This window comes from Amblyraja radiata, chromosome 18 (assembly GCF_010909765.2).
Source record: "Amblyraja radiata isolate CabotCenter1 chromosome 18, sAmbRad1.1.pri, whole genome shotgun sequence".
NCBI lineage: Eukaryota > Metazoa > Chordata > Chondrichthyes > Rajiformes > Rajidae > Amblyraja > Amblyraja radiata.
In genome coordinates this window covers 37,987,003-38,003,467 of record NC_045973.1, presented here as the reverse complement: position 1 = coordinate 38,003,467, position 16,465 = coordinate 37,987,003, and the positions used below count along the sequence as shown (strand labels likewise).

The following is a 16,465-nucleotide window of genomic DNA, read 5'->3' as shown; positions in this document are numbered from 1 at the left end:
GTAGTGGGTTTGGAAGAGCTGATGAGTTTGGAGATTTCGATAGGGGTGACCAGGTCAAACTGGGAGAGGAAGCAGTGTGGAGGAGGGGTAAGGAGGTCAGTGGAGATGTTGAAAGGAGGGGCCTTAGTAGGTGGTGGAGTAGATGCTGGGGAGTCGGGTACAGGGGATAAAGATTGATAGATGGTGCTGATTTTATCAGCGAAAAAGTGGAGGATTGAGTTGCAGAGATCCGGAGTAGAGGTAGGGAGAGTGTTGGCTCGAGGCTTGAGGAGGTTGCCCACTGTGGAGAAGAGGGTTCTGTGGTTTAGGCAGGGATCGGTGAATATGGAGGAGAGGTAGGCAGATTTTGCAGCAATGAGGGCATCTTTGTAATCAGTGAGGTGGAGTTTGTAAGCTTCAAGGTGGACTGTGAGAGATGATTTCTTTATAAGTCGTTCGAGTTGGCGACCAGTCTGTTTCAGTTTACGAAATGCAGGTGTGTACCAGGGTGAGGATGTGTTGAAAGTTACGGTTCTTGTTTTGAGGGGGGCCAGAGTGTTGAGGGAGGTAGACAAGGTGGAGTTGAGATGGTTTGTGAGATCATCAGGTGAGATGGGGGTTGAGTCCAGGGGGAGAGTGGTGGAGAGCAGGTCAGAGAGATGGTGGGAATCAATGGATTTTAAGATTACGGAAGGTGATTTCTCGGAGGAAGCGGGGGGCGAGGTGTCGGAGAAGGGATGGTGAACCGTATAAGCTTTTGATCAGAGAGGGGGAAGAGGCAAGGATGGAGGTCGAGTACCGGTTGATTTGTGGAGCAGACCAGGTCAAGGATGTGATCATGGGTGGGAAAGGTGACGTGCTGAGTGAGAGAGAAGTTGTCCAGTAAAAAGGCGAATTCAGATGCAAGCTTGCAGGTGGGGGAGTCCATGTGAATATTTAAGTCACCAAGTAGCAGCAGACGTGAGGAGAGGGATGAAGCAAGTGTGAGGAGTTCAGTGAAGTCAGATAGGAAGGAGGGGTTTGGTTTAGGTGGCCGGTAAATGAGGATGACTGTCATGGAGGAAAGGGCTTTGAAGGCGAGGAATTCAAATGATGCTACTGGGGGGAAGGTGAGTTCAGTGATACGAAAATTCTGGTTAAAAATAACAGCTAGGCCACCTCCATGGCGGGAGGGGCGGGGCTTGGAAATGTAATTAAATCCAGGTGGGGATGTTTGATTGAGGGAGAAGAAGGCATTGGGTTGTTGCCAGGTCTCAGTGAGCAGAAGGAAGTCCAGAGTGTTGTCAAGGATTAGTTCATGGAGGGCAAGGGCTTTGTTGTTGAGCGACCTGGTGTTGAGGAGGGCAAAGTTGGCATTGTGAGAGGGTGGAGGGATGGGGGCAGGCTGGAGAGATCTGAGGTTGTCCCGGTTGACAGTGCGTGCGGTCAACTGGGATGGGGGGTGACGCGGTTGAGGGGGGGCAGAGCGTGGTAGTGAGCAGACGGACGGAATGGCATGTCCGTGGTTGAAGCAAACACGCCTGCGCCGAGAGCCTCTGTGGATGTAACGGGGTCGACGCAGAAGTCCAAGCTGTTTAACGACCTGGATGCAGGATGGGATGTGGTTGTTGCAGAAACCAGCCATCTGCAGAGTTGAGTATTTGAGCATGATGGTGAGGGTGCAGAGAGGTGTCCAGCGGTGCAGGTGCAGGTGGAGAGAGTATCCAGCGGTGAGGGAGCAGAGAGGTTGTCCAGCAGAGCGGGTGCAGCGAGGTGTCGAGCAGTGAGGGAGCAAAGAGGTTGACCAGCAATGCAGATGCAGCGAGGTGTCCAGCAATTGAGGGAGCAAATAGGTTGTCCAGCAGAGCAGGTGTAGAGGTAGTCCAGTGATGAGGGTGCAGAGGTAGTCCAGTGATGAGGGTGCAGAGAGTATCCAGCGGTGCGGGTGCAGAGAGGTTGTCCAGCGGTGCGCGTGCAGAGATGATCCAGCTGGAGCAGGGAGGTGTCCAGCATCGATGGAGAACAGGCACAGGAGGTGTCCAGCGTCGATGGTGCAGGTGTCCAGCGTCGATGGTGCACAGGCACAGGTACAGGTACAGGCAGGTAGGTAACAGTTAACAGGTAGGTAACAGACGGGGGGGGGGGGGAACAGCGGGCGGAGAAGCGGCGAACAATCAACGCCAGCGTCCTCTCCGGGCAGCGTGCAGGGATTCTAGCGTGTCTGGCGGCTAGCTGTATAGGCCGCAGGGGGACGATCGTTCAACGGCCGAAAACGGCCAAAAAAGATCACAGACCACCTCAACTGGAGTGACCCTCCAGTGGTCCCACGACAGGTGGTAGATCAAGACCTCGTCCGGGATGAAAATATACCGCAGTCGGCAATTGAAGGAGATGAAGCCGATTCGCGGTAAGGGACCGTTGTTAATTTGAAATTCCCGCCGCCGCCATTTTCCCGGTTTAATAAAATGGCTTCCCCTTCAATAAAGGGGAAGCCATTTAAGACTGAGGTGAGAAAAAACTTTTTCACGCAAAGAGTTGTGAATTTGTGGAATTCCCTGCCACAGAGGGCAGTGGAGGCCAAGTCACTGGATGGATTGGGAGAAGGCAGGCACGGGTTATTGATTGGGGACGATCAGCCATGATCACAATGAATGGCGGTGCTGGCTCGAAGGGCTGAATGGCCTCCTCCTGCACCTATTTACTATGTTTCCAAGTCAGAATAGGTAGAGGAATAATTGAAATAGCAATTAACTGGAAGCTCAAAGTTGCACCTGCAAAAAGAATGGGAGTGATTTGCAAAGTGTTTATCTCATCGTGTTTTCTCTGTGTATTTTCCATAGTGTTTCCTCTTCTGGAAGTAGAGAACACTTGTCCTACCCACATTTTCAATGCCTCGTACTCCTCCTTCTTGGTATTTATCGATTATGTCAGCAATTTTCAGAGCATGTCTTACATTCTATCTTTTAACATCCCCCATATCCTTTTCTTCGCTCAAGAGAAGTTAGCAATTGGCCTCAGCAAATACATGGTCAGGAAAGTCAAGAAGTTCCAACACAATAATACGATGCAATAATCTTCACTGGCAAAATGCATATTAGGCCAAATAGCCTTCAAATGTTTACTAACTTGCTAATATAATGCTTAAGATCGGTACCAATGTATGATCATGTACGGGCTCTGTATCCTAACAGCTTTTTATATCAATGACTGGAAGAAAGGGGAAATACAAAACAATAATCATTCATTAACATACAATATAAATGTAATGATTTTCTTTATTTGCTACCTACCCGAGAACGTTTAAAAACATCTTTTGCAACTGCATCCAAATCACCAATATCCTGAATGTTACGAACATATTCAGCGACTGCTTTTATCACAACATCACAAGGTGGTAGAACAAGCTGGTGTGCTCGTACCTGAAAATGCAGACGCTAACAGATGAATATTTAAAACATTTTCAGTTGTCTGATTCACTGTTTTAGAAAATCGTGATCTATGATCTAATTTTCTGACAGAAAAACCTTCCCTGCAACCTTTGTTACAGGATGTTTTAATTCTTCTTGACTGAGCAGATAACCTCTTTATATTACAGGTGCACAACCTTTTATCCGAAGATCCAAATAACGAAAACCTCCGAATAGCGGCCATTTTTTCGGTCCTTGAAGAAAGGTCCTTGAAAACGTTCACCGAGGGCGGCCCGCAGAGGTGATAGCGGAACCTCCGGTCGGTCCTCGAAGAAAGGGGAACTAAATCCCCATTCATAAAAGAGAAGGTGAGGGTATATTGCGCGGGAGGGTTAATAATTGACAATCTGCTGCTGCCTGCCCGCTGAGTTAAAAAGTTCCCACGGTAGACTCACGATACACAGTGCAGATTGTCGCTCCCTTCAGTTTCACCTCACCTACGCCCCTCGGCTTCCCGGCCATGTGTGTGACCCCTTCCCTCCCCTCTCCAGCTCCCCGCTCATTGCACCAGCGTGGGGGCTTTGCACTGTCTTGACGTCGGCGATTGTAGCCGGACTGTGCTAGTCACCGGAGACGTCAGGACCAATTGGACACCGACCCCCAGGCCCACCGCAAGCACGGAGAACCCAGAGACCCACAGCCAACAGCAACCCAGCCCAGCCCCACTCCAACTACAGAGGAACCTGGGTTGCGGATGACGGGGCGCAGCTCGGGGCGTCGTAGGGGCCCATCGGGGAGCGGCCACTCAAAGCCACGCCGGGCGTTGTAAGGCCCTGCCCCGGTCTTGATGTTGGAGCCCCCGGCGGGCTCTAGCAAGTCCGCGGCAATTTACAGCCGCGCCGGGCGATGTAAGGCCCCCCTCCAGGTCACTCTCAACCCCGTAATTCGGGCGGGAGAAGTCGCCGTTGCCGGTGCCCCGCAAAGCAGTCTCCCACCGGGGACCCGCGAGCTCCCGGTGTCACCATCCACCGGAGTCGGGTCGCAGCAGCTCGCCCCCGCAGCTCTCCACGCTCCGAAGCTGGCTAGCTCCACGGAGGTAGGTCCGTAGGTCCACAGGCTCCACAGCTCCCACCGACCCCCAGGCCCAGTGCAAGCACGGAGATCCCAGAGACCCACAGCCAGCAGCAACTCCAGCCCAGCCCCGCTCCAACTCCAGAGGAACACGTAGGGGCAGAAGCTGATGGTGTGCTAGGTACGTCTTGTTCTTGGGGTGGCGGATGAGGGGGCGCAGCTCGGGCTGTGGGCGAACTGCCACTTGTCGCCGTAGCGGCCCATCGGGGAGCGGATTCCTCTGGAGTTGGAGGGGGAGGGGGTATTGTGCTGTTTGATCGCCCCCTGCTATCCCAGGGACAGGGAGACACAGCGGCTTTTTAGACTGGTGGGCAATCACTTCCAAAGTTCTGCCCACACAGTCAGTACACCTCTCCTACACTGCATTTCATACAAACATTTATTCTGCAAGAAAAAACGACATTGAAGACTCAAACTCGCGATCGAGTAACTGCCAGGATCAAGGCGCAAACTCGCGACCTTGCGGATATGAGCCGAGCACTCTACCACTGAGCCAGCCATTAAAATCTACGCTAAACAATTTCCATTCCGAAGACCGACAAATTCTGAATTACGAAAAGTGTCTGGTCCCAAGGCTTTCGGATAAAAGGTTGTGCACCTGTACTTCAAAGTGCAAAAGTATCAATTCTATGAAGATGGTTCTGAACAGGAACCTAATAATCATTACAAATCTAACATTTTAAAAGTGTCGGCATTAAGTTGCACAAACTGACGTTCCACTGACCGCCCGTCAACTAAAATCTTAAATCATTTGCCAGGGATTATATAAATTTATAACAAAGAGCAATTATATAAATCCTTCAAAACATTGTAAAACAAATTAAAAGTAAGTTTCCAAAACTATAAATAATAATGAAGGCATTTAAAAATTAAGTGATGAGTAAGTTGCTTATTGAAACAGGCAAGAAACCACACATAAATTCAATGGCGGTGTTTAATCTAAGATGGTGCAATAAAGTTCCACTTGCAATCAACGGTTTCAGATAAAAGTTCTTGGAATGATTTATTTATTTTTGAAAATAAACCCATAGTCCAGTTTTTCAGCATTTTATTTGTAGCTGTGGAGAAGTTGATGGGGAAATGGAGGACAGTGAGATCAGATACAAACTTACAAGGGCAGTTTGAGATCAAAAGGGAGATGGCATTGTGGCTCTTGAGGGACATTAAGGTTGATAAATCCACTTGGCTTATGATATCTATCTCAACTTATTCAAAGAAACAAGTCAGGACATTGCATGGGCCTAGATGAAGATCTCTGCAAAGTCTCTTGCCACAGTGAGGTCCCAGAAGACTGGAGTAGCCAATGTTGTTCCTTTCTTTAAGAGGAGCAGAGAGAATCCAGGGAATTATTGGTCAGTGAGCCTCATGTCAGTGATAGGAAAGCTATTGGAGAGGATTCTTTAGGATAGAATTTTGTAGTTTGGAAGGAAATTGGCGCAATCAGCATGGTTTTGTATGCAGCAGGTAATAACTTGCTAACTTGATTTGAGTTTTTTGAGGTGATTGATGAGGGTAGGGCAGCGGATGTTATCTACATGTTTTTTTAGTAAAGGCCTATGATAAAGGCTCTAAGGGTGGGCAGATCCAAAGCTTAAATGCACGGGATTCACGATGTCTTGATCGTATGGATTCAGAACTGGCTTACTCATAAGAGATAAAGAACTGTGGCGGAAGGGCATTAGCCTGGCTGGAGGTCTGTGAACGGTGAAGTTCCACAGAGACATGTGCTGGGGCCTCTGTTGTTTATGATTACTGATCTAAATGTAGATGGGTTTGCAGACGACACCAAGATTGCTGGAGTTGCAGACAGTGAGGGAGATTGTCAAAGTATACAACAGAATATAGATCAATTACAAGAATGGCAGATGGACTTAAATCCGAGCAAATGTGAGGAGTTGAACTTTGGGAGGTTGAATGTATGGGAAAGATATACGGTTGAAGGCATGACATTTTACAGCATTGATGTACAGAGGGATCTTGGGTTCCAGGTCTATAGATCCCTCAAAGTGGTAGTGGTAGGTATTAAGTGGGACAGGCAAGGTTTGCCAGAATGCTGCCTGGATTAGAGGGTGTAAGCTACAAGGTGAGGCTAGGGAATCTTTCTTTAGAATACCAGAAGTTGAAGGGAGACCTGATGGAAGGCGGATTGGTTGAGACAGTCTATTTCAGTGTCAGAGCGGGAGTGGGAGATTCCAAAAGGTAGCCGTCAGATTGGTGGAGTTTGTCTATTTCACAGAGCATCCATTGGATTGGTCGAGTGAGTGACCAATAAATCGGCTAATTGATCAGCCAATAAAAGGTGTTGGGAGAGAGACAGAGGTTGTGTGGTGGAGAAGTATTGGGCATGACTCAAGGGGCTTTGGTGAGAAGGATGAGCAGAGGGTGACAGGAAGTAATGGCATGGCCTGCTGTTTCATCTGTGTGATGGTCCTTTTGTATTCCTCTTGGTTTAAGTGCAGTAGATATGACAGGTAGAATGGTGCAATATTCTTCCTGCAGGATGTGGGCCCTGAAAACTATGTGAGAATCCTGTCCAGCTGCAGTTCCTTCCAGACCATGTTAGGGAACTGGAGCTGTGGCTGGATGACTTTGGGATCATCTGGAAGAATGAGAGCTTCAGAGATAGGATTGAGCACCTTGCTATAACTCCTAAGTAATAGGCAGAGAGTAGATGGGTGACCACAAGGAAAGGGAGTAGGCAGAGAGTGCGGGTGACTTCATTGGCCATTCCCCTGCAAAACTGGTGTACCCTTGTGGATACTGTTGAGGGGATTGGTCCATCAGGGATGAGCAGCTGTTGGTCAGGTCTGTGGCACTGAACCTGGCTCTGAGGCACAGTGAGGAAGGATAATGTCAGGCAGAGTCATAGTGGTAGGAGACTCATTAGTTAGGGGGACAGACAGCAGTCACATTTCCAGGATGGTGCGCTGCCTCATTGGTGCTACCATCAAGGATCTCTCCGAGTGGCTGCATGGCATACTCAACAGGGAAGGGAAGCAACCAGATGTTGTTGTGCATGTTGGCATTAATGACATGGGTGCAAGAAGGGAGAAGATGCCTAACAAATCTCGTGGAATTCTTTGAAGGAATAAATAGCAGGAAAGTCAGTGGATGTTATTTACATCAATATTCAGAAAGCCTTTAATAAGGTGCTGCATGTGAGGCTGCTAAATAAGATGGGAACCCATGGTACTAGAGGTACTAACATGGATGGAAGATTGGGTAAATGGCAGAGACAAAGAGTGGGAATAAAAGGGCCTTCTCTGGTTGACTGCCGGTGACTAATGGTGTTCTCCAGGGATGTGTTCGACCCGCTTCTTTTCATGTTGTATATTAATGGATGATGGAACTGATGGCTCTGTGGCCTACTTTGTAGATGATCTGAAGACGGGTGAAATGGCAGGTAGTGTACAGAAAGCAGAGAATCTGCAGAAAGACTTGGACAAAGTGGCAGATGGAATACAGCGTAGCTAAGTGTGCAGCCATGCATTTTGGTAGTAGGAACAAAGGCGTAGATTTTATTTAGGGAGAATGCCATGGTAACATTATTGTTGTTCTAGCGAGGCTTTGAGCGTGGAGCTGAGAAATAAAAAAGGGGATGATCACCTTGTTGGGAGTGTATTATAGGCCCCAAAAAGACAACAGGAATTAGAAGAATAAATATGCTGAGAGATTGGAGACAACTGCAAGACAAATAGGTTTGTCATAGTAGGGATTTTAACCTTCTTAATGTAAACTGAGACTGCCATAGTCAAGGGCTTTGATAGGGTGGATTTTTCAAAAAAGCTTCATCTGGCAATACGAGAGACAGGACAAGGCTTTATCAATTCCGAGAAAATTTGCAAGTGCAAGTGACTGAAAGATCCGTCGGAGAGCCATTTGGGACCAGTGACCACAGATCTATTAGCTTTAAAACAGTTCTGGATAAAGACAGGGCGGGCCCACAAGTTAAAATTCTGAAATGGGGCAAGAGCAACTTTGATGGTTTAGACAGGAACTTGCTAAAGTTAATTGGTGTAACATGTTTGCCAGTCAGGGACATCTGGAAAATGGGAAGGCATTAAAAGTGTGATGACACTAGTTCAGAGCCTGCATGATCCTGTCAGAGTGAACGGCAAGGCAAGTGGGAGCAAGGAAGCCTGGATGATTAAATAAATTGAGGCTCTGGTCAGGAAAAAGGAGGAGACATGGAACAGGTATTGGCAGCTGGGATCAAGTGTATCCCTCAAGGAGTATTGGGAACTGATCAGCATACTTAAGATGGAAATCTGAATGGCAAAAAGAGGGCAGGAGATAGCTCTGGCAGATAATATCAAAGAAATTGCAAGGAGATTTTGGGTACATTAACGAAAAGAGAGCAACTTGAGAGCGAATAGGGCCCCTCAGAAACCAAAGTGGTAATGTCTGCAGGCAGGCACGGGGATGGGCAAGATCCCCTGAGTGGTTTAGTTTAGTTTAAAGATACAGCGCAGAAACAGGCCCTTCGGCCCACCGGGTCCGTGCCGACCAGCGATCCCCGCACATTCACACTATCCTACATCCACTAGGGACAATTTTTACATTTACCAAGCCAATTAACCTACAAACCTGGACATCTTTGGAGTGTGGGAGGAAACCAAAGATCTCGGAGAAAACCCACGCAGATCACGGGGAAAACGTACAAACTCCGTGCAGACGGCACCCATAGTCAGGATCGAACCCGGGTCTCCGGCGCTGCATTCGCTGTAAGGCAGCAACTCTATCACTGCGCCACCGTGACCGTGAGTAATTCTCCTCTTTTTACCATGGAGAGACATGAAGCTTGGAGAACTTGGGCACTTTGAGGACAGTAGGTATTACGAATGAGGAAGTGCTGGACATGGTAAGGAATATGAAGGTAAAAAAAATCTCTCTGGCCTGATCAGATATATCCAAGGACACAGTGGGAAGCTAGAGACGAAATTTCAGCAGTCCTGGCTGAGATATATGTATGATCATTAGGCATGGGTGAGGTGCTGGTAGACTGGAGGATGGCTAATGTGGTATCTCTACTTAAGGGCTTTAAAGAAAAGCCTGGGTACTATAGACCAATGAGCCCAAAATGTATGGTAGGCAAGTTATTGGACAGGATTCTAAGGAGTGGATACACAGTGCTGATTAGGGATAGTCAGCCTGGTTGTGTACATGGGTCAGTGTTTTATGAATCTGGGTAGATAGGGTGGTCAAGAAGCTTTTTGTACCATGGGCTCTCATCTTCTTTAGCAGCCTCAAGTGTGGCACCTTATTAAAGGCCTTCTGAAAATCCAGGTAAACCACATCCATTGACTCTCCTTTGTCTATCCTACTATTTATCTCCTCAAAGAATTCAAACAGGTTCATCAGGCAAGAACTCCCTTTCACAAAACCAAGATGACATTGGCCTTTTTGAATGTGTGCTAAGTATTCAGAAACCTCATCCTTTGTAATGGACTCTATACTCTTACCAACCACTGAAATCAGGCTAACCAGTCTATAGTTTCCACTCTTCTGCCTCGCTCCCTGCTTGGAAATAATATTTGCAATTTTCCAATCGTCCGGAACCACTCCTGCCTCTGGTGATTCTTGAAACATCACAACTAATGCCTCCACAATCTCTAAAGCCATCTTTTTCAGAACCCTGGGTGTAGTCCATCCCATCCAGGTGACCTATCCACCTTTCAGCTTCCCAAGCACCTTCTCTTTAGTGATAGCCACTCCACTAACTTCCACCCCCTGACTTTCCTGAATCAGCATTCCGGCTGGTATCTTCCACTGTGAAGACTGATACAAAAAACATATTCAATTAATCTGCCATTTTGTTATTCCCCATGGTACACATAAATGCTGGAGAAACTCAGCGAGTGCAGCAGCATCTATGGAGCGAAGGAAATAGGCAACGTTTCGGGCCGAAACCCTTGTTATTCCCCATTATCACTTCTCCTGCATCATTTTCCACCGGTCCAATGTCCACTCTTGCCTCTTTCTTACTCGTTATATATCTAAAGAAAATTTAGTTACCTTCTTTTATATTGTTTGCTAGCTTACTTTCGCATTTCATCTTTTCTCCCCTTTTGCCTTTTTAGTTACCCTCAGTTGTTTTTTGTTAAAGCTTCCCAATCTTCCCACTAATCTTTGCAGTGTTATATGCTTTCTCTTTTAGATTTATGCTGTCCTTGACTTCTCTTGCCACTAAGCTGACCTCATTCTCTCCCTAGAATTTTTCCTCTTTGGAATGAAAATATCCTGTATTGTCCGAATTATTCCCAGAAATTCCTGCCATTGCTGTTGCACCTTAATTCCTGCTAGGGTCCCTTTCCAATCAACTTTAGCCAGCTGCTCCCTCATGCCTCTGTAGTCCCCTTTTCTCAACAGTAATACTGACACAGCTGACTTCATCTTCTCCCTCTCAAATCGCAGGTTGAATTTTATCAATTACTAGACTAAGCAATATTCCACCTCTCCACCAATTCTAATATTGGTGGCCAGTTGGGGGGGGGGCTTTCTGGAGCGCTATTATGGGTGTTGTGGGCTGAAGGGACTGGTTTCCAGAGGGCTAGTATGCAAATTGTAGGCAGGCAAATGGATTCTTGGGCTGGCGTCTCAGTCAATCAAGCCTGTTGTGCTGGCAATTCACTCACTCACAGCTGGTGGGCTGGTAGTTGACTCACGGCTAATCCTTGAAATTCTATTTCAAGCAGGGTATAAGGCCACCAAATTCAAGTGCAGTTTCTTACCACTTCTAGCAGGGTGCAAGGCCACCAAATTCAAGTGCAGTTTCATACCATTTGAAGTAGGGTGCAAAGCCACTAAAGACAGCGAGTCGTGACCTCTCCCTCCTCCATCTTGCAGAGACTGAGCCACACCCACATTTCCGGGTTTTATAACCCCTCCCCCCCAACCGGAAAAGGTGTGGCTTTCATGGAGTGATTGACAGGAGAGAGATTCTCAACATTTTTTTAAAAACTAATAACACTTTTATTTTTCATTGATGGGAAGAATTCTCTGCACCTGCTCAGCGGAGGGGGACTGAGTAAGATGGCCAAAAATCACAGCCGTAAGTGGTAGCGTTTTATCTAAAATCAATATACAGTGCAAACAGGAAGTAAATGCATTTACAGTAGTGCCTTTTAACTTCAAGCCAAAGCACCCAAGCCGCCATTTGCAGTAAGTAGTGCCTTTCAACTTCATGCCACCATTTGCAGTAAGTGGTGCCTTTCAACTTCAAGCCAATGCACCCAAGCCACCATTTGCAATAAGTAGTGGCTTTCAAATTCAAACCACACCCAAGCCACCATTAACAGTAAGAGGTGCCTTTCAACTTCAAGTCAAAGCTCCCAAGCCACCATTTGCAGTTCGTGCCTTTCAACTTCAAGCCAAAGCAACCAAGCCACCACTTGCAGTAATAGTGCCTTTCAACTTCAGACCAAAGCTCCCAAGCCACCACTTGCAGTAAGTAGTGCCTTTCAACTTCATGCCACCATTTGCAGTGCCTTTCAACTTAATGCCAAAGCACCCAAGCTACAATTTGCAGTAAGTAGTGCCTTTCAACTTAAAGCCAAAGCACTCAAGCCACCATTTGCAGTAAGTATTGCCTTTCAACTTCAAGCCAATGCACCCACACCCCCATTTGCAGTAAGTAATGCATTTTAACTTCAAGCCATTGCACCCAAGCCACCATCTGCAGTAAGTAGTGCCTTTCAACTTCAAGCCACACCCAAGCCACACCCAAGCCATCATTTGCAGTAAGTAGTGCCTTTCAACTTCAAGTCAAAGCAACCAAGCCACCATTTGCAGTAATTAGTGCCTTTCAACTTCAAGCCAAAGCAACCAAGCCACCATTCGCAGTAAGTAGTGCCTTTCAACTTCATGCCACCATTTGCAGTAAGTAGTGCCTTTCAACTTCAAGCCAATGCACCCACGCCCCCCATTTGCAGTAAGTAGTGCCTTTCAACTTCAAGCCACACCCAAGCCATCATTTGCAGGAAGTGGTGCCTTTCAACTTCAAGTCAAAGCTCCCAAGCCACCATTTGCAGTAATAGTGCCTTTCAACTTCGTCAAAGCTCCCAAGCCACCATTTGCAGTAAGTAGTGCCTTTCAACTTCAAGCCAAAGCAACCAATCCACCATTTGCAGTAAGTAGTGCCTTTCAACTTCAGCCAAAGCACCCAAGCCACTATTTGCAGTTACTGCCTTTCAACTTCAAGCCAAAGCAACCAAGCCACCATTTGCAGTAAGTAGTGCCTTTCAACTTCAAGCCAAAGCAACCAAGCCACTATTTGCAGTAAGTAGTGCCTTTCAACTTCAAGCCAAAGCAACCAAGCCACCGTCTTAAATTCGTTTTTTTTCTAGTTTTTAGTGAGTCCTGTTTTTTTGTTTGTAGGGGATATGGTCTTTTAATGTGGGGGGGTAGGTGTTACTTTATTTATAGGTCCCTACCTGGCCGGTGTGGCAGCCTTTTTTCCGGGCTGCCCGTCGACCCGTCGTCGTGGCCTACCAGCGGGCTTGGAGCGCCGTTTCTTGGCGGGAACCACCCAGCACCTCGGCCTGCGTGGCGGCACTGCATTGGAGCGCTGGAGCGGAGCGGAGCGGGCGATGCCTTGCCTGGGTCGCCGCGCTGGAGCTCTGGCGAGCTGGACCGCCGTGAGCAACGTCTCCGGGCTGCGGGTTTGCGGAGCGGAGAGGCGGCGTGCGGAGAGACGGCGTGCGTAGAGGCGGCAAGGCGGCAGTGAGGAGAGCGGTCGCCGACTTTTTCATCTGGAGCCTAGGAGCGCCAAACCAGCGCGGCCTTGTCGGCTTCGGCAGCCGCGGGCTCCAACCAGGAAGCGGCCGTTCCAAGTGGCCCAGCCGCCGAGAGGACTCTCCCGACGCCGGGGCAAGACCACCCGGTGAGAACGGCCAGGGACATCGGGCCTCCGTACAGGCAATTGCGGTGGCCCCAATAGGCCTGACTTTGGGGTGAACATGGGGTGGGGACTGGACATTGTGACTTCCTCCACAGTGCTATCCACTGTGGGGGGATGATTTTTTTTTGTCTAACTGTAGTCTTGTAGGTCTGTGTCCAAGATGGCTGCCGTGAAGAGAGAGTGGACGCTGGCACGAATTGGTTGCCGCTGCTCTCTCTTCACACTGTGTTTTTGATTTTCTGTTTTTGGATTGAATTCTGTTTTTAATTTGTGTCATTGTGATGTCTTTAATTACTTGTTTTACTCCGATTATATGTTTTTATTCCGATTACTATGTAAGGTGTCCTTGAGATTTTGTATGAAAGGCGCCCATTAAATATAAAATTTATTATTATTATTATTATTTGCAGTAATAGTGCCTTTCAACTTCAAACCAAATCTCCCAAGCCACCATTTGCAGTAAGTGGTGTCTTTCAACTTCAAGCCACACCCAAGCCACCATTTGCAGTAAGTAGTGCCTTTCAACTTCAAGCCAAAGCAACCAAGCCACTATTTGCAGTAAGTAGTGCCTTTCAACTTCAAGCCAAAGCTTTAGACCCAATAGACATTTTTTGCAAGCTTTAGAACCAATAGACATTTTTTTGCAAGCTTGAGAACCAAATAGACATTTTTTTGCAAGCTTTAGAACCAATAGACATTTTTTTGCAAGCTTTAGAACCAATAGATATTTTTTGCAAGCTTTAGAACCAATAGACATTTTTTTGCAAGCTTTAGAACCAATAGACATTTTATTGCAAGCTTTAGAACCAATAGACACATTCTGCAAGCATTTTAGAACCACTAAGGGCACTTACATTTGAGTAGACATGTGTTGTGTGTTATTCACAGCTCAGAGAAACGTGACCCTCTGCCTTCCTCCATCTTGAAGAGACTGTGTGGCACACCACTTCCTGGTTTTATAGTCCCTCCCCCCTGCCGCCAGCGGGGGCAGCAGAGAGAATGGGGAATTTTGTAAAAACATTAATATCTCTGTCATTTTTAATCGACGGGAAAAATCCTCGGCACACATGCGGCGGAGGGGGGCTCTGAGCGAGGTGGCCAAAAATGACGGCCGTAGGTGGCGGCGTTCTCTCGGAAATCGCAGCACAGATGGTCAAAACCGGTCAAGAACAGACTTTTAGTAAGATAGATAGATAGATAGATAGATAGATAGATAGATAGATAGATAGATCACAACCTCCTAGTTGTTCATTTACCTTAAGCCCCTTAATCAAATACAGTTCATTACACAATACCAAATCCAGACTTGCCTTTTCCCCTGTAGGCTCAACTACAAGCTGCTCTAAGAAACCATCTTGTAGGCACTCTACAAATTCCCCCTCGTGGGATCCAGTACCAATCTGATTTTCCCAGTACTTGCATATTGAAATCCCCCATGATCACTGTAACATTGTCTTTCTTACATGCCTATTGTACCTCCTGATGTAATTTGCATCCTACTTCCTGGCTACCGTTTGGAGGCCTTTAAATAACTCCCAAGTACATTAATAAACACATTTCCAAACCTGGGGTTTTATCAAGAATAATGCATAAAAAAGAAAACCAGATAAGACGGGAGGGAAAGAGGGCACAAACGTTTGAAACAGATGACCTCATGCAGGGAGGTTCCATGATAGGCTGCTTGTTGACTAGGACAGTGTGATTCCATTGTTGCAGCCTTGACTCAAAATGTCATCTCTCCATTTTCTCCAGAAAAGCTGCCTGACCTGCTAAGTTACTCCAGCATTTTGTGTCCAAATTTCTGGTGAAGTTGGGAAAGTAAAAATCTGTAATCAGTTGGAAAAACAATTAGATTCTGTGAAAGTGAATACAGACCAGAGAGTTTTCTTTAAGGATGGATGGCTGAAGGTCAAGCAAATGATTGCCCTAATTGGTTTTTATTTTGCGATACAAAATCAGAATTAGAATAAATTTATTGGCCAAGTATGTATACATACAAGGAATTTGACTTGGTGCTTCGCTCGCATGTGGTACAAACACAATATACAGCAGACAATTAAAAATAAAACATTATAATAAAAAAATGTGAATATAAAGTACCAGGGTAAAAAGAGGCTACAGACTTTTGGCTGTTGAGTAGAGCTACTGCTCGTGGGAAGAAGCGTTTTTATGTCTGGCTGTGGTGGCTTTGATAGTCCGGAGTCGCCTTCCAGAGGGAAGTACTTCAAAGAGTTTGTGGCCAGGGTGAGAGGGGTCAGAGGTTATCTTACCCGCTCGCTTCCTGGCCCTTGTAATGTACAGTTCGTCAATGGTGGGGGGGAAGGGTTGCAGCCAACATCTTTCTCAGCTGATCAAACAATGCACTGCAGCCTCCAGATGTCATGCTTGGTGGCTGAGCCAAACCAGACCATGATGGAGAAGGTGAGGACAGACTCTATAATGTCAGTGTAAAAATGTACTACGCCACATATTACCCAAAACTACAGCAAGACCAAAGTGGTCTTAAGGAATGAGTGTCCACGTTTCTACTGGATATTCTCTTGCCAAAAGAGGAAAAGTAAAAGTTAAATGCCTACACAAAGAACAATTAAAGAACAGCTGCATTACTCTGGGGAATCTTGTTCACCTCCAAGCAATGAGAAATTCAAGTCCTGGTGCACTTAAGGCACAAGTGCATGAATAAACAGAGCAATGTATAAATGGGAAAGTCAGCTAAACGCGATGGGAGGGAAAGAAAGCACAAAAAAATTTGAAGAAATTGAACGATAAATACGACATCAACCTACTTTGGAGAAGTGTAAGCACTAAAGACAGAAAATTCTGATTATAGTGTAAAAAATAGCAAACTTCCGGATTTAAAAATTCAGACAATTGATCTCCAGGTTTTACCACAACAATCAGCTGCTGTGATTACCATCAGCACAGTCATTATTGTTACCTTTAAGGAGGCGAGAGGATGGTCTGGACCCAGTAAACTCCAGTGAAAGGCAGCCAAATCTTCATCAGGTAGGATATGGTTGCCTAAATCGAAAAGGAGATGATTGTAAAACTAATGTGAAAAGAAAAGAAA

General features: G+C 46.6%; 1 protein-coding gene across 1 annotated transcript in view; it reads right to left on the bottom strand.

The window, feature by feature from the left end:
• Positions 1-16,465, bottom strand: part of fam120a (family with sequence similarity 120A) — a 149,133-nt gene that overhangs the window by 90,119 nt on the left and 42,549 nt on the right. Inside the window, 2 exon segments of the mRNA XM_033037178.1 lie at positions 3,249-3,377; positions 16,334-16,416. Of these exon segments, the coding sequence (XP_032893069.1) occupies positions 3,249-3,377; positions 16,334-16,416 (212 nt within the window).